The 19,352-nt window shown below is 31.6% G+C and overlaps 1 protein-coding gene across 2 annotated transcripts; it reads right to left on the reverse strand.

The window, feature by feature from the left end:
• Positions 1 to 12,239: 12,239 nt before the first annotated feature.
• Positions 12,240 to 18,874, reverse strand: LOC105162861 (ADP-ribosylation factor 1). Of its 2 annotated transcripts, none has more exons than XM_011081016.3 (9): positions 18,691 to 18,874; positions 18,413 to 18,596; positions 18,265 to 18,303; positions 17,849 to 17,911; positions 17,678 to 17,696; positions 15,320 to 15,431; positions 13,312 to 13,359; positions 13,001 to 13,131; positions 12,240 to 12,533 (listed from the first exon to the last, which is right to left on the reverse strand). In XM_011081016.3, the coding sequence occupies exons 2-9, from the start codon at positions 18,513 to 18,515 to the stop codon at positions 12,500 to 12,502; spliced, it is 549 nt and encodes a 182-aa protein (XP_011079318.1). In that variant the 5' UTR covers positions 18,516 to 18,596; positions 18,691 to 18,874; the 3' UTR covers positions 12,240 to 12,499. The 2 variants fall into 2 exon arrangements, with proteins under 2 accessions (XP_011079318.1, XP_020549309.1); XM_020693650.2 differs by having other exon boundaries at positions 18,413 to 18,612.
• Positions 18,875 to 19,352: the final 478 nt, after the last annotated feature.

Genomic DNA, 19,352 nt, shown 5'->3' on the forward strand with positions numbered 1-19,352 from the left:
TGATATTACTACAATCAAAACATTTAGCTAATATGATTTTTAACTATGGCTAATGCTTCTACATATAGAAACTACGATTGATAGTCGTTTCTTGTCATAATTAATTAGTATTTGTCATAATTTTTTATATATTTTCTCTACTATCATAATTAACTATGATCAAAATTCATATTTCTTGAGGTGAAGATGCATAATTTATTGGTAGGAATTACGGGTCGATCGTCATCGAGGAAAAATTCGAATCTGCTACTAAAACATTAAATATATAAACATATATATATTTATATATATATAATTTTTTTTCCATTTGAATATTTACCCAACTATGAGTGTTCCATGAAAATGCAGATATTCCTAAATAATGACATATGTTGTAATCTGTAATAAGAGTATTAATTATTTGTATATCAATTAAAGAAAGATTCTATTCCCAAAAAAAAAAAAAAAAAATCACGTTTGGTAATTGGTTGGGTCCGTGAAAGGATCCATTGCTGTTGTGGTTTTGTCGGAAACTGCATGCAGTTGCTCTGCTCTGCACACAGTAATGGTTCCGACATTGACGCATGCACACACCACACACCATAGCTTGACGCACGCGACGTGAATGCGCAATTTTTAATACGTATTAGTTCTTATGACACGTTATTTTTATGTATATATAATAAATAATTTTTTATATTTTAAAATATATTATAAATAATTTATATTATATAAAAAGAATAAACTTTTTTAATGATTATGATACCGTTATTTATGAGCAAAAATAGGATTTATTTTTTTATATAATATAAATATTAATGTATAAAATATGTATCTCCTATTTAATTATATTATCATCTCTGGGGCAGATGCTGCTGCACTGGACTCCTCCCTCCCTTTTATATTTGTTTTTGCCTATAAATTCAAAATCAATTATGTAAAAATACAAAAATACACACATGCATACATATATATGTCTTTTTATACTTTGTTGGAATTTGGAAAGGGCCCTCGAAAGGAATCAAATTTATGTTTTTTCTGTTTCTGTATTTAGTAAATTCTTCAAAGAAACTCGTGGTGTCTTTTTCAACCTTTTTCTAATAATTTCTTTAAAAAAAATCCCTTTTGATCGGTATAATATATAAGGATAATTATACTTTTTTTTTCTGATATTTGGTGTAATTACGTATAAATGTTATATAAATTTGAATTATTACATCTAATACACTTGATGTTTGCTTGTGTCTAACAAATAAGTTCATTCGTTGGTCCAAATTCATCGGACTTGATGATATTAACAAAAAATTCAGATAAAAATTCATATTTACTCTCCCAATTGACTTATTACTAAACTACTACAGGTCAAATATATTTTTTTATAATGAAATTACCTTATACATATTCACATATTAATCGATGTGAGTAGGTATATCTTTACCATTATAAAGGTAATTTAGTCATAAAAGATTTGTTTGATATGCAATAAATCAGAATTAAATCAATTGAGAATATATATACTGAGCTTTTCATTCAGTTTTTTGTTAATATCAAATTCAGTTAATTCTGAATAACGAATGACTTATTTGTTAGACAAAAGCAAACTCTAGGGGTTATTAATGTAATTCTCCAAACCGTAGGAGATCTATATGTAATTATATCAAATCTCAGGGGAGAAGAATGTACTTTCCTAATATATATATACACACATATATATATATATATATATATATTGATTTAGATCGAGATTAGTGATGACCGACAACACACGTTGGATGGAATCTACTTGAGGTCCTCGAGCTAGATGTTGGGGTTTGGCCTATAACATAAGTCGTTAGGTTTGCTAAGGTGGCTGACAAACTAATTAAAATCCTCCGATACCTAAGTTAGATTTGGTTCAAGGTTCAATAATGTTGCATAGCTGGATCTCAAAGTAATTAATGTGTACTTTGTCAAATGGGGCAACTGATACTTATAGAGGGCCATTTAACGAAATTTGTGCAAAACTACGTGTCACTCTGAGAGCCCTTAAATGGTAAGGGCATAAATAATTATTATTTCCGATTTTTGAGTTGATCAAGTAGAGTGACTCAATGAAATACACGTGTGGATCCTCATCCTGTTTGGTGACGTTATGATTATGAAGTTTATGTATATATACGACATTATTTATTTATTGTAAAAACATTTCATTTGATAAATTTAACAGCGATCAGAGTTGTGTTTAATTTGTAACTACTAAAAATTAATAACACATGTATAATGGCGACCAGAGCGAAAAATTAAATCAAAACACTCGATATTCAATTGAAATCGTTCGGTAAAAGCTCATTTGAGTTTGATTTGTTAAGTTTAATACCAAACTTAAAGAAAAAAATTTCGTTCATAAGCTTTCAAATTTGACTTGAACTGAATTTAAATAATATAAAATAATAAAATATACTTAAAAATATCAAATTATTCGCACGAGTTCGAGTGATCCAATTAAAACTCATTTTGAGCTCGATTAAACTAATAATCAAATTAAATTCAAGCATAATATTTCAAATTCAATATCAAAATATGAACAATAATATGTTGGACTCAATTCGAATAATTTAGAACTCTAATTATCTTATATTGTCGTTGAGTTCTCACTAGCAATAATTTATTTTTTGTTTATTGAATGCTATATATATATATATATATATATATATATATTTTGTCAATTTAATACATTATTTTTCCTCAATCTCCATTATAAAGTCGTCGTTGTCAAGGAAAAGGAAAATAATTGTCATTTTTAATGCTTATTATTTATGATAAATTAAATAAAAATTATTATCATTTAATATATATAGTTATAGTGACAATTTTCATCGTATACTTAAATATTTTTTTCTACATTACCACTACAAAAAAATATTATCACTACAAAAAAAAATATTTTTTTCTACATTACAAATCATCACGGCTTAAAAATTGTAGTAAAATTACTAGAAAAAAAAATTACTATTGACTACAATATTAATGGTTATGGCTATAAATTGTGGTAAATTTCTATTATTAATAAACACGATTGAATAAAATCGACGCAAAAAAATAGTTTTTCACCATGAAAAAATTATTTAACATAATTAAGAGTCTTGGCAAATATTTTAGTCGCACAGTCTTAGTTAAAATAGTATTTGACATAATTTTTTACTTTTAATTAAAGCTAATATACTCATAAAAAATGCAAGTGTACATAATAAAATAGAGTAATTAACGTATAAAAAACAACCTTAATTAACCCGATGTTGGATCATGAGAATAATTCTAAATTTATGAAAAAATATTTAGAAACTTGAGACAATTTAAGATTGATTGGAGATCTCTGACACATTGACTACCAAGTTGATGGTCAAATTAAAAACAAAAAATGAATACCATTTTATTGATTATTGTCTACAATTATGTAAATAATAATCATTATTATAATTAAATAAAATTTGAAGTAAAAACTTAAATTATCCATCATAAAAATTATTTTTATCATGAATTTTAGCCATGATAAATATTTTAGCCACATTTACAAAAATTACGTTCAACAATTATTGCGTAATCGTAGTCAATCACTATTTGCTATAATTATTTATTTTTAATTAGCTATAGTTAAATATTAAAATTTTCACCTAGTGTTATAATTATAAATGTTTGAGATTATACTAACTATAAGTAACATACTCCCCAAATTATGATCTCATTGTATTTTTTTCTTTAATGAAGCCATAAATTATATAATTTCATCAACATTTTAATAGATTGAGTAATACATTAGCTCAATAAATTATAATAAATTTATATAAGGTTGATATACCTACACATTCGATGGGATGCAAATCCATAACCTCAAACTTGATTATAAAATCTCAATTTTAACCGTTACACTAAGATGTATCAACATGGGATATTTGCTCGAGTTTTGGGAAATTTTTAGTGTATGGCTTGGAAATAAATAAATAAATAAATATGTATATATATATATATAGATACATACTTTTCCAACAAAAAATCCATTCCAAAAATGGTAATTTGACGAAAAAGACAGTTTTTTTTTTTTGGGCTAGTATAATTATACTTAACACTAGTAATTGTCGTTGTTTGACTCATTAAAATAATAATAATTTTTTATTATAATTAAGTATAAAAGAATTATCCGTAGTTTTTGAATCATTAAAATAATAATAATTTTTTTGTAATTAATTATTATGATTAAATATAAAAAACTTAATCGTAATTTTTGAAGATGAACGGCCAAAACGTTAGCCATGATTACAAACCATTGTGAATGTCTTGGGCGCCATACCTAATACCAAGACAAAAATATTGATTAACTGTGATTAAATTTAAATTTTTATTTAATTAGTAAATAATATTAACTTGCCATGATTTTTAGATTGTATTGATTTATAATACAGGGAATAATTTTATTTTTTTGCATTGACTATTCCTATGTTAGTGCTGAAAAATGTTCTATCACTTTAATTTGGAGTTACGTACACACTAATATCACACCTACACGTATATTGTATGTGATCGTACTTTTAAATTATAATTTAATTTAATACGATCCATTCAGACATAGTTAAAGAAATTATTATTATTATCATTATTATTATTATTATTATTATTATTATTAGAGTGCATGGAAGGTTACAAGTGGTAGGTGGCAATATAAAAGTGGTGCACGTTCGCAGTGTGCACAACTTTTATATTTTATTTTGTCTCATCGTACAGACATATATTCTCAATCATAAATAGCCAAACACATCATAATTAACTACTACGCACTGCTTCATACATTATATATATAGATATATATATTATTCCATGCATGAACTATATTATGTACTACTCACACAAAAATATTAAATTATATCACTTTTATACAAGAATAATATTTAGATTATTCTCTATATATTGTCTTGTGGATATTGAGTTAGATTTAGAGGGTTTCTGGTTCAACTTTTTTAAGATGTCTTATAAGATATTTTAAGATTTTATAAAATGTTGAATTTTATTTTAAAATTATAAGTTATAAAGTATTTGGATAAAATAAATTATTAAGGTCTTGTTTACTTTGGGTATTAGATTGACTAACACTATAAGAAAAGGTGGAATTTGACACGGTCAGGGTAATCGTTCCAAAATTCGTTCCATCTTGAAACGGTTTTTGGAACACATCAGGAACGAATATTGAAAGATGATGTCATGTTCAATATTTTTTTTGGGTTATAATTTTGGAATGGCTACACTGTTCCAAGATAAGTTCCAAACAAACAATTACTACTTTCATTCCAAACACCGTTCCAATAGTAACGAAAAATGATTGAAACTCTGTTTGAAACACTATATTAGAATTATGAATGGTTTTGAGTCAGCCATTTCTATATGTGTTGCAGTTGATGTTAAAAAAATGACAGTTCGAAAATGTATTCCAAAATAGGGTACAACACGAAACGATTTTGGAACACCTTTAATCAATTATGCGAAAAATTATTCCAAATTATTAGTTTTATTTAAGAAGTCATATGTTTCTAAAATCGTCCCACAACCCGGTACATTGAAACGATCTTTTTGTATTGTTTCTTTAGTATTACTGAGGCCGTTCCAAATGAAATACAATGACTATATTTCAATGGTCAGAAAAATCATTCCTATGGTTCTCAAGGACCGATCCAAAATTTAAGTTAACTGCTAAATATGTGTTCATGTACCCGTTCCAAAGATCATTCCAAATTTTTCTATATAAATGTGTTCCTCTTTTTTCATTTAATATCACTATCTTCTTATTTTCTCTCTATTTTTTCAATCTCTCGTGAACGTTTTTTATCTCTCACTATCCCATTAATATTTTTCTACTCTTGTTCGTCAATCTGTCTCAAATTCTGTTGATATTTGGAATTATTTTGATTAGGTAACGACTTTAACCCTTTATTTGTCAATTGATTATATTTGTTATAATTTTATCGATTAAATTTAATGTTATAATAATATATATATGTGTGTGTGTATGTGTAGGACTCATCATCTTGTTAAGATAATTGAGGAAATGGATATATGAGAAGAACCTTCCATATAGGACGGGTCTTACTCCGGAGTTTCAACATGGTGTTGCTATATTTATAGAATAGGCCAAGTCTCAACATGCATATATGGACGGCGAGAAAATTAAGTGTCCTTGTCGGAAGTGCAAAAATAAAATTTTCAAAACTATGGACGAGGTGAATTTCAATGTTTATGAAAGATTTTATGCTGGAGTATTATAAGTGAATTTCTCATGTCGAAGAAGGGTGCAGGAGTATTTTGAGGCTATCACCACGGCCCCATTGCAGGAGGAGCAAACTCATGTTTCTCATATTATGGAGGGTACGAGTACGCCTTGGGGTGATGCTACGCAGATGAATTGGGCGGAGAGGATGGTTTTTTATACCGCCGGGCCGGCCATCTTGTCTTCAAATTATAACTAGGATGGCTCAGTGGATCAAAACGTCACATAACTGAGACGTACATATTGACCAACTGTGAAGTAGTCATGCCATACTACAAGTGTAAAGATACCAATATCGTGTATTCACATTATTATTTTGAACTTTTAACTTATGTATTGATATGTATGTGAATAGGTCCTTTTTGAATGAACTTTACCTGCACCATCATGCCGAGGACTCCATTATTGATGAACTAGTAGCTACTTAATTCAAGGATTGGTTCAAATATCGTGTAAGTTGTGTCTTTTAATTGTGTTACAACTGTAATTTGTCAATATATGTTTTCTCTAATATGTGCAACACAAGTTAAATCCGAATTGAATTAGACGAACAATGAGCTTTTGAATGGTTACAAACATTCCCGTGCTACTTTGTGAATAGTTACAATTTCCATATTGAGGTGCACAGCGTAGGCAAGTCAACTATGAACTATGGGGTATGTGTCAAAAGCTCATCATGTATAGACACGGACTGCGACTTGTATGGGATTCTCAAAGAGATAATTCAGTTAAATTACCTACTTATTCCAAGCATGCAGATCGTTCTGTTTAAATGTCGTTGGGTCAATCCCGTGAGAGGTACGAAGGTACATCCTCGTTATCACTTCATTGATGTAAACTTTAAGAAAGTATACCAAAAGAACAAACCATTCATCCTAGCACAGTAAGCAATATAAATCTACTACACAGAGTACCCTAGCATGAAGAAAGACAAGATGGACCGGATGGTTGTCTGTAAAACAAGAGCCAAAAGAGTCATCCATGATTTTCAATGGACCGAAGTTGCGTTTCAAGAGGATAAGACGATACCTACTCCACAAGTTGCGACGAACAACAATAACTATGACCTGCATGACCCAAACGTTATTCAATTAGTCGTTGATCTTTCTGTTGCTAAACAAAGAGCAGGAACATCCCGATTGGGGAACTGTGAATTTGATGACGAGTCTGATGAAGATTATGATACTGAAGAAGATAATAATTATGATTGAAAATTAACGTTTCTCTATCAAGTGTTTTGAAATTAGTATAAAGTAAAAAACTACTGATATCAATTTTAAAAAATAGTTGACCAGCTAATTTAGACATATAATTTGCAAACCTAAATTTTTTTTAAAAACAAAACACAATATTTTTTTTTTTTTTCATTTAGGAACGATGAAAAATTTTGAAAACCATTCCTAAGACCGTTCCAACTTGGAACGGGCATTAGAAAAATAAATTGTTCCTATATGTATTTCAATATCCTAAATAAAAAGGGAGAAAAAAATCAAAATAGAAGAACAATCAATTAATTTTGATTGTTCTAGAATAAATTTCAATAAATTTAATTTTGCGCCAAAGAAAAACTCTAGAAAAAATCAAATTAGGAACGATTTTTTATTTTTTGACCGTTCCAAAAGCTGAAATTAAATAAAACCGTTCTTAAATGTATAAAATATTATTTCCTAAAATGAATAAGGAAAAATAATTCCTAAATGAGTTAATGAGACCGTTGGCAGTGGGCTGAGGCTGACGATCCTTCAGTATCTTCTGGAACGTCTCTTGCAAAACAAATAAAAATATTAGTACTTTTAGTGAAAAATTAATTATTAAAAAAATAATATTAATAATTTAGGTACTTACCGCCACCTCCTGTTCCCTAGGCTCGCTCAAGCTGCCGTCTTCTTTTTTCTTGTAGCACTACTTGAATAATTACATCTGCTTGGGTGTTCGACCAAGCTCTGTGTCCTGTAGAAAATAAAAATAGTTAGGATCGATTTTAAAAGATAATGATAAAGCATTGTATTCAGAGTCGAGGACGTCGTGAGTTATTTTTTTAGAACTCCTGTTGGAAGTCTTTGCTGGCCCAGTACGTTTGGAGTAGAAGCAATACCTCGTTGGCCACCTAAAGTGGCCTGACCAGGCTGGACCGGGCAACGAAAAAAGTATTTTGGATTTACTTGTCGGCCCACATGTAGAAGATCCGGAACATAGACTCATCTTCACAGTCCCACCAGTAGGTCATCTGCAGTAATAAAATTAAACAACACATTAGTAAAATATATTTAACAATTAAATTAATAGACAAAATTAAATTAATTTAAAATTGATTACCTTCATGCTCCCAAACCAGAAATGTTGGTGCTCTGGCGATACCTGCCTCAGACACGGCCACGGGTGGAAGAAATGTCCCCGCACGACCGTATTGATGACTCGTGGAATCGGCTATCAAACCGGAAAGAATATTATATTAAATATTTTCAAGATAAAATAATACTAAAAAAATTAGATAAGAAAATCGGCAGTCGTGGCCCGCCACTTTCACCAGTACCGTCGGATGCTTCCCAGGTCGGGGAAACAGTCCTTCGACCACCCACACGACCTGATACGTCTGCACTGTCTCCCACCCAACAGACTCCATGCTGGAACATCTGGAGCTACACAGGCTGTTTATGACACGTTACAGCAGTCTACCACTTTGGCGGCTGCTCCACCACCACCATCAGTCCCCCAACCATCATCGTGCAAGTACATCAGCCTATATGACGCGAGGTAAATTTATTTACCTAATTTTTTTAGTATTATTTTATCTTGAAAATATTTAATATAACATATTCTTTCAGGTTTGACTGTCTGTTCCACGAGTGCACCAATGCGGTCGTACTGGGACATTTCCCCCACCCGTGGCCGTGTTTGAGGCAGGTATCACTAGAGCACCAGCATGTTTTGTTCGGGAGCATGAAGGTAATCAATTTTAAATTAATTTGATTTTATCTAATAATTTAATTATTTAATAAATTTTATTAATATTTTGTTTAATTTTATTACTACAGATGACCTAATGGTAGGATTGTGACAATGAGTCCATGTTTCGGGTCTTCCATATGTGGGCCGGCAAGTACATCCAAAAGACTTTTTTCGTCGCCCGATCTAGCCTAGTCAGGCCATTCTGGCTGGCCAACAAGATGTCCCTCCAGCTCCAGACGTACTGAGCCAATGAGAACTTCCAAAAGGAGTCCTCGATGAATAAGGCGAACCCCACAGCATCCTCAACTGTGTACTGAGAGGGGGGCTTCCTCAGTTGGCATGCACAAGAGAAAATTGGTAAGTGAATATGATTCTTTAGCATTATTTTTTAAAATCGATATTAACCATTTCTTTTTACAGCAGACAGAGCTCGGTCCGCCGCCCAAGCAGATGAAATTATTCAAGCGGTGCTACAAAAAAAAAAGAAGAAGGCGGCTAGAGCAAGCCAAAGGTGGCAGATGTGGCGGTAAGTACCTAAATTATTAATATTTTTTTTAATAAATTTTTTGTTAAAAGTACTAACAATGTAGAATAGTAACGAGAATTTTTTAATTATTAATTAGCTTGAACTGACTTTTTTTTTCTATTTTCTTGTAATGCTCATAAGCTTTCAAATATTTTTTAAGATGTTTCAAGTAGCTTATCAATTTAGGCACACACCCTCTTATTAGACTTTGGGAAAATGTGCTAAATTAATTCGTATCCAAGAATCTTTCCTTTAGCAACTATTAATTGTTAATGATCAATTATAAATTATTATTTCTAAAATTAATAAATATTGGTGTATACTAGAGCTCGAATTTAGGATTTATTGAGTTTTAGAGCTTTTAATTTGTCTTGCGACTTGAGCAAGATATCGGTGGGGAATGCACACTGTTAAAATGAAATAAAAATCGTGATTTTATTAGGTTTCATTTACAACTATGGATTTGAATTTTAGCGAAAAACTTTAAAAAAAAAATTTAAATAACTCCAAAATGAATTTAAAATTTATTATAATACTATTAAATATAGATTGAAACGAGGATTAGCTGATTTAAAATATTTTGTAGTATAGAATTATTCAAACAAGTATATGTAATGGATGTATTATTATAAATTTAAAATTCATTAAAATTATATTTAAATTGATGGATTTGAATTTGCAAGAAATATAGAGAAATAATGGGCTTGGCAGCGTGGTTGGTGGAGTAGGTCCGACGACCCTCTTGACCCGTTATTTTTTAAAAAAATTGTGAATCAAATATTTTATTGAGTTAATGAATAAAACTTATATAATTTATACAATTATTAAATTATATCTTTGACTATTATATAATTATTTTAAACTTTTGAATTAAAAGTATATTTGATTGGAGAGAAAAGTGGGAGTGTAAGAGAAGTGGAAGTAAAAGAAAATATACAAAGAAATATTTTGGTGTTTGATTTAGAGGAAGAGATAGAAGGAAGTAAAATTCGATGTATATGAAACTCTCCAGAGTCTAATTTTGTTTCTATCCAAAATTGGACAGAAAAGTGAAAATATAAGATCAAAATGACAAAAATATATTTTTTTTATTTTTATTTACTCTGTTGACCACACACACTCACGAACATATATAATCCCTCTAATTCTTTTTTCCTTCCCGCTGATAATACCGTATATAATCGCCAGATAAAAGATAACAAAGTTGCTGAAAAACTATTATATCGAAGTTAACAATGAATATTTTTATTGATAAAAAATATTCTTGATAATAATTATTTTTATTAAAAGGTTTTTAAATTTTTTATATATTAAAACTATATTAATATAAAACTAATTTATTTATTTTCTAATTATGAAGAAAATGGTTATTTAGTATAATTATAAAAGAAAATAGTATTTTCTTCTCAACCTGTTGTTCTCGTATTAAATAAGTAAAAGTATTTGAAATTTACTTTCCTTTCAATCATACCAAACAATTTCAAAGAAAACTATTATTCTTTTCCTCTCTCCTCCTCCTCCTTTCACTTCCCTTTTCTCTCACTTGAACCAAATGAATTCTAAACCAGTTTGTTGTTCTTCACGTGATAAAGTCTTTAAAACAATCCATCCAAAAAACGATACAGGTGAAATAAATTTAAATAAAATCAACATTTCAATACTATTAAACAAATGACAAGTTGATCAAATATATAACTACAAATAAACTCCATGCATTGAAGTACTACAAATCATCTGACTTTTTTAACACATAAAAACAAATTACATTTAAATTGTTCGTTAAAACACCCGATTATTAATTATTAATTATTTAGATTCAAACATCATCTATACTTAATTTAAAATCATAATTTTTAAAATAAGTGAAGTGGGTGAATTAGAAAATTCAAAACTCAAAATTCTAATCTTTTTTTTTAAAAAAATTAATCAATAGTAATCGTGCCACGTTTGAGCCAAAAAGAAAATAGACCAGGTCCCCCAAAGAGAAAATAGACCGTTATTCTTCATGGTGCTGGAGCGGACCCCATTCACACGACCAGCATCATCGGACTGATCTACTTTAATAATAATTGTTCAACTATTATAGTAGTAATTACTGCTTAATTATAGATATCTACCCCATTATATAATTTTAGAGGGCCAAATTCACTAAACTACCTCTGAGTAGTCTCTCTCTCTCTCTCTCTCTCACACACAATTTCTCCATTTTTATTTTTATCGTTAATACAATATTTATATTATTTTAAATACGCATTTGAGTATGCTATACACCTAGTTTGATATTGATACTCCGTATAAATTGTCGATAATCGACATTCATGGTGTAACTGTAACCTATTCATTAAAAAAATGGAAAAAAGAAAAGAATATGTAGTAAAAATAGAGAAAAAAGAAATGGAATTTGAGCGGTCGAAAAGCACAACAAAAAGTTGAGAGTAAAGAACTATCCAAGGACAGTGTATAGAAGGTTTAATAAAATGATCAGGAGAAGAACACTGGAGAGAAAACAATGATATCTATATCTGAAAAAAAATAATATTCAAGAGACAACTATGAAGTAGACAAAGGCGCTAAGAATATCGAACTGAGAAATGATTCACATCGTATCCTAATTAAACTCACCGTGTAATTCTATCTGCTATCTGTCCATCGATGAAGTCCTAATGAATCACAAAACAAACTGACACTAGTAACGGTCACAAAATTTCCTGATCAGCGTTGACAACTATAGTCCCCTTCTCGTTCTTGTCCAGAATTTAGGCACCTCCAGATTTAAGTGTGTTACTCAACCTATTCAATTGTCAGTACACACAAAAGTAAATTGAGAAAGTAATACTATTACAGAGTTGTTCGACACTAATATCAGGATGCAAGACTTGTATTTACAGAACTTGTACTTTAGAAACATTGTTTAATTAAATCAAGAAGTCTATAGAACTTGGACCATAGAACGAGTGACAGTTCTACAAGGCAATCCATTCTCTTATTAATTTTCCAGAGGGCAAATGAAATCGTAGAGGACATAAATCAGAAATTATGTAAGTAGAAGCTGAGATTTAATTTCCTGGAAAGGGATAAAGTGCAGGTGAGCAAATCAAACCAAAGGAAAATATATGCTGACAACTAACATGGTATGTCTAAGCATTCTGCCAAGAGATTGTGTGTGACAGACTCACAATGTAAGCTTTTTTGTGTTGCAAAGCATCAAGACAAACAGATTGCGCAAACCTCACATGAAAATAGTTTATAGAGCTTACCAATCCAAGCCCTCAAAGAGGCCTTCTCCTTTTATAGCAGAAGTTTTAAAAATGGCCCATTGACGGTTCTTAATCCTGTGCAACTCTAAGGCCTCGGTTATTGCTGCATCATCAAGTGCCCCAGGAAGATCCTGTAAACCAGGCAACACAAAAACATGGGTTTATCCTAGTTTATCACTGTCCCAATAGTCAATACATGTATGTACGTTATCCTGGTACCACTGGTGAATCTTACACACATTTAATTAGATATATGAAGCACAAAGCTAATTCATGCTCCAACACGATAAGGGCGGGCCAATAGAGCACACCTGTTTGTTTGCAAATAAGAGGACAACAGCACCTTTGAGCTCTTCCTCCTGACAAAAAGCCACAATATTGCAAACAAATGTTAACATAAGAACAAAACAGATGATATATGTAATACATATCCTAAGCTTGTAATACTAAAGAATGAACATGAATTGTAGTTGCCCAATGAGCAAGACAAATAGAAGTTTCCTCCAACCACCAGCCAGTGACAAGAGTCAACAGATATAATGAAAATTAGAAGTATAGAAGTTGAAAAACCCACAGCTATAGGACTAATTTCTGCTAGCGGGCATACAGCTTGTGTAGATGAAGAGGTGGACCCTCTCAGACCTTTGATCTTCGGGCTTAAGCTGATTGAATACAGTAAAATGCACAAATTGCATTCAGCCAATGCATTATCACTTAAGTGAAGCAATAACTAGGATACCATGTATGCTATTACTATTGAAAAAGGCCCACCCAACTTATGGGGATTCAGTATTTCTATCCAGAAAACTAGTCGAACTCATCTACAGGCTATAGGAAACAGAACACAGTTTCTCACTGCCTTCACCTAAAGAAAGCAAGGATGGTGAAGAATGAGGTCACTGGTCACCACTTGCCAACTCTCACGAAGTCAGATTCGCTTCTGTGATGCGGAATAAGATGTTTTGCCTAATTGGATACTTATGGTAGGAAAGGATAAGAGGTTGAGACTAGAACAAGAGACACATGGAACTCACACCCATGGAATTCGATGGAAAGCAATAGTAGAGATTTTTGAGTTGATAAATGGATGTATATTGCTTCTTCAGGTCTCTCCATCCGTACATGTACAATGTGCATATATTGAACTAAAGTTCAGGGTTTTCACATCTTTTAGCATCTTAAGAAAAGGAGGAGAAACACGCCTTTCTATAAAGTCACCTCCAACTCATATTCTGGTTCCATCGAATAATCAAGTCCGTTTTCCTGTTTGCCTATGTAACATGCTTAAAAAGAAGAAACTCAAAAACATGAAAAACATTTGGAGAGTTCAAGAGAATTTAACCACAGTCCATTTGGTATGGAATGATGAGGAGGAAAACGCGAAAACAGATGAAGAAAGAGTGAAGAAGAAAGTTTGAGAAATGTTCAGATAAAAAGGAGAATATGAGCTCACAGATGGTTCATGCTTGTTTCTCGAGGAATCTTGTCTCTAAACAGTCACAAAATGCAAATTTTCCCGGATTCTCAATACTCTTGTCAAGAAAGAACTAAAAAAGAAAGGCTGATCCTGTCAATATGTATTCCCAAATTTAACTTTGTGAATACTCTGTTTAGCTGATTATGTGGCTCTGTTTAGCTGATTGTATGGCTTTGTCAGGCCGGGATATTATAATCGTCTTCCTCAACGAGCCATTTTCCTCCTATTTCCTGTCTATTTCATGTCTGCATAAAAATCTTACTCATATAATCTCCTAGCTAAAGTTCAACCTGCGCACAAAATATTCTACCACAGGTAATACTGGCCTAGCAACAGTAACTCCAAGTCCCTTGTCAAGAAACGACAACCAATGTCCACAAATGATTTTGTGTCTGTCAACTCATTTTTGTAACATAATCAATAGTCTCCTTCTTACTTCCTCCCTGTATTAACTAATAAATCAAAATGAAATAAATTCCTTAATCTAGCATAGACATGTTTTCGCAGGAATGCCGGCATTTGCAGTTTCCATTGTGATTCAACAACCAAATCGCTCATCCAGCTTTACACAGGCCAAATAGTCATAGACATGCAATTGAAGATGTATGAAACTACTGAACAATGTACTAGCTTCTCTTCCTGGCAATTTACCATTCCCTACCAATCATGCTAAGAATGCATAAAAAGTTGGGCAGAATGTTTCTTTTCGATTCAGTACTATCTACAGTGCTATACTGCCAATGACAATTTCAATATCTTAATCCAGACACAAAAAGTATCTCATACAAGAACATCCAACAATATTTTAACAGAATCAGGGAGATGAACAAAAGCAAGAGCACCTCCAATATTGCATGAAATTCTTCTTTGGCAACCACCAGCCTATCCGTGTCACTTGAATCAACAACATATATTATGGCTTGAGTATTAGGAAAGTAGCACCTCCAGTATGGCCTGAATAGGAAAAGCAATAATACACCAAGCATAGATGAGTGAGCTACTACTGAATGATAATATATTAAAAAATCAGCCCCCCTAAAACAAATTTCATTAAAGCTAGGGTAAAATGGAGATCCAAAATTAGCATGACTCCTAATTCCAGATAGTCTTTGGAGAAGCGAAAGGATTCCTATGAAAGAAATGACCAGATGCTGCAGTCAATCATTCTCTAACTAGAACCACTTCAGGAGATTCTAAACACTACAACATATTTTCTAGACTTTATCTTTTTTCCCATGTTTGGTGCAACCAAACAGCCGAAGGATTCAACAAGACAGTGAAACCAGTATGAAGATGTGATTAAATCAATTATCTCCTCGTGGTTAAAACAAATCTATTATCTATGAATTCAGAATAATTAAGCTCAAAAGGCATGCTTATACCTGTTTAATTCTTTCACAGTAAGGGCAAGATCCTATCTATGTTGAAGTAAAAAAACCTCGTAGCAAACCAACTGACTGATCAAGTCACGGGAAGATAGGCCTAAAGTTCCCAACTATCACCAATCACCATAACAGGAGAAGAAGAACAAAGAACCTAAAATGGAGACCTACATATAGAAAATGCAGTTATTAACTATTTCGATTCATTTCATAAAATAAGCCAGACGTGATCAAATATTTTCAGGGTTGACTTCTTTGATATTCAAGTATCTGCCCTCAAAACCTAACTTCATGCAGTCTGTGGTGGCCATATTTCCAACACAAAGTTCCCTAAATTTATCCTATGTAGGATTAAAGGAATCCAACAGGTATTTCTTTGATTTGAATTGCCATGATGGGAATTTGAGTAATTTGAGATTTCATCAAGTGTGAATTTCAATAAACCTATGGAAGGGTTAAGATTAGGCTTGTCAATGGATAGGGTATTACTCTACACATACCCAGAAAATAACTTTGATTCCTATACCCATACCCTACCCAATGGGTAAAAGACCACACCCTACCCTAGACCCATAAAATTAAATGAGTGGGTATGGGTGGGTCTAATAACCTAAAATATCCATGGGATATTGATATAGTCTAATGCCAAAAGATGTTCATTTATTCATTAATTTAAAATTATTGAATTCGTAAACTTTTAGTAAATCAATCGACTAAATTTATTTAATATTTAAAAAAATTAAATAGTATACAGTCATTTATTACATATTTTGTTTATATTAATTACGTATTGAATTTTTTAAGAAATATGCTAGAGCTTTTCAAATTGATTCCGTAATTACTCAAATTAATTTTAAGATCAAATCAAGCAAAACGTAACTTGACATTTAGGAAATAAAAAAATACGGACGAAACTTAATTTAGTTAAACTGAGTAATATATGGAATAAATAAAATTTGTTTGAATTCAAATTATTAAGAATTCATCAAATCAAAGTTAAGTTTTAGATTATTATCTAAAATTTTATTAATATTGGCCCGTCATTTAGATAAAATCAAGTTCATTATTTAAATTTCAGCAATCATTGTTTGACTTGAATAAATTTAAAATTTGAGAACTTTTTATTTTTTTAAACATATTGGAAAAAAAAAAAAAATGGGTCTCAAATAGGCAAGACCCATACTCTACCTAATTCTTTTGGATATAATTTGGGTAAAACCCTATGGAGTATTTTATAAGGTAGGATATGGGTAAGGTCTAAAAAAAGCTTCCATGGGTATTTATCGGGTCTGGGTCCGGTAGGGTGATACTCGCCCATTGACAGGCCTAGTCAAGCTCTCATACTCCATTGCTCTTCTAGAGCACTATTTTCAGCAACTCCTCCTTTACACACAAAAACCCTCTCAAACACTCACTAAAACTGCTCTAGTTCTCTAAAGGAATATGAGAAAAAAGATGATCAAGTTCATTGATCACATATCTTAACAAAACTAGTGGATGAAACCACTTAAATGATGCTTCCTAAGAAACTTTCACACCTGCGTAAACTTCATGAAAGGAACTTATCTCCATGTTGTATCATCAGATCGAGAAATGAAATGCAATCCCAAACAACTCAACACAAATGCTTCCAAGATAAGTGATGGTAAAAAGGACAAGGTCTATTCAACTTATTGCACGTATGTTTTTTCTCTTTATAGGTATCATGACTGCTCTCAATAAAGCACCAATTAATCAGCAAGCAATTTCAGAGGCAAAACATGAGCTTGTGAATGCACGGAAAAACTTAAACTAGACAAAAACAGAGTGAATAGTTACCTGATGCTAGTCTGTCCACCTGCCATAAGCAAAAAATGCCTCAGAGTTAGACATGAACTTCAGAAATGCTTCTTCCATTGGGATGAAATGATTAGGGAGGAGCGTAAACAAAAAATCATGGAAAAAAGTATATGTAATTTGTGATTACTTGTCAATTGCAGATAATTGTACCTAGATCCCAAACTTGAAACTTTATGTTGTTGTACTGCATTGTTTCCACATTGAACCCAATCGCTGCAATTAAAACAACACATACATAAACCCTTCTATCAAACACAGATACAAATTCCCTTTTCCCGGAGATTTATACAAGTTCATGCACCCATCTAGACTAGTCCACCAACCTCAGTAGATCAGCAAAAATAAAAAAGTTAATACCACCTTAACTCTCAAATGAGTTTGAGATCAAAAAACAACTTCAGCAAGAACATTAACGATCAAGAAGCTGTAGTATGACTTATTTCTTTACTGGTGGCAGTTTATGACAAAGTACCAGTATCAGATATACAGTGCATACGAAAATGTTCCCGTCATCACATCCTTACATTATCCAAAAAGAAAGTCAAAAGGAAAACAGGAAAACGTACTCGGAATAGTGGATACTACTTCACCCATCTGAAGTCGATCTGCAAAAACAAAAACAAAAACAAAAACAAAAAAAAGAAAGCGGACAAATCAAAATAATCAGACAGCGGAGAGATCAGTGAATAGGGGAACAAAAGGGAGGATTCATACAAAGAATGGTGGTTTTTCCGGCATTGTCAAGGCCCAGAACTAGGATTCGAGCTTCCTTGTTCCCAAACAGCGAGGAGAACAGCCGCGTAAACACTATTCCCATTTTCCCGTTCTACCACTATTAAATGAAATTGTAAAAACCCAGATCGGATCCAAGCAAAACTGCAGTACCCTCTTATGCTTCCTGCGGATTATTGAAACTAAAGTTACCGCCAATCACATCATATGAGTGTGAAGTAAAAGTAATTGAGCAAATTAGGAGCATGGTGATTGATTACCAGAGGAACAGGGGAGGGCCTGCCCGAGCCGAAGGGGATAGTATAGGGGGCTGATTTTGGGAATATGAGAAGTAATGGGGCAGAATTTTTGTTGAAGAGAGAGAATCTGTTGAATGAGGAGAGAGAGTGATTAACGTAGAAGAGAGTGATCTTTTTCCATATTAATTTGTTTCTGGAATCTGGGAAACTTCAAAGAAATCAATTTATACGTTATGAAGAAGATCCAAATACGCCGACCCGGCCCGAATTTATCATAATCTATTAATTTGGATTTTAGATGATTCATTTTTGTGGTGGGAATGTTAAGGGACTCATAATAATTGATTTAAGTGTTTGCAATTATTAATTTATTATTATCAATAAATTAAAAATAGTATTTTTATTATTATTATTTTTTAAGAGGTGTTCATTCGATAAAATGCAATAAATTGAAAATTCGATACTGTAAAATTCGATTCTTAGGAAAATTATAGTCTGGATTGAATTTATATGCTACTCAAAATGTTTTGAGATAAAAATGTTAAATGACAACATTCTCTCTTAAAATTTGGCGTAATTATAAATATCATTTTTTAAAAAAATTATAAACACCCTATAGAAATTACTGATCATCTACCAAACACTCCCTCGTGACAAACCATTGGAGGGAAGATTTGTTGAAC

This window comes from Sesamum indicum, linkage group LG5 (assembly GCF_026168435.1).
Source record: "Sesamum indicum cultivar Baizhima isolate 11 linkage group LG5, ASM2616843v1, whole genome shotgun sequence".
Classification (NCBI taxonomy): Eukaryota; Viridiplantae; Streptophyta; class Magnoliopsida; order Lamiales; family Pedaliaceae; genus Sesamum; species Sesamum indicum.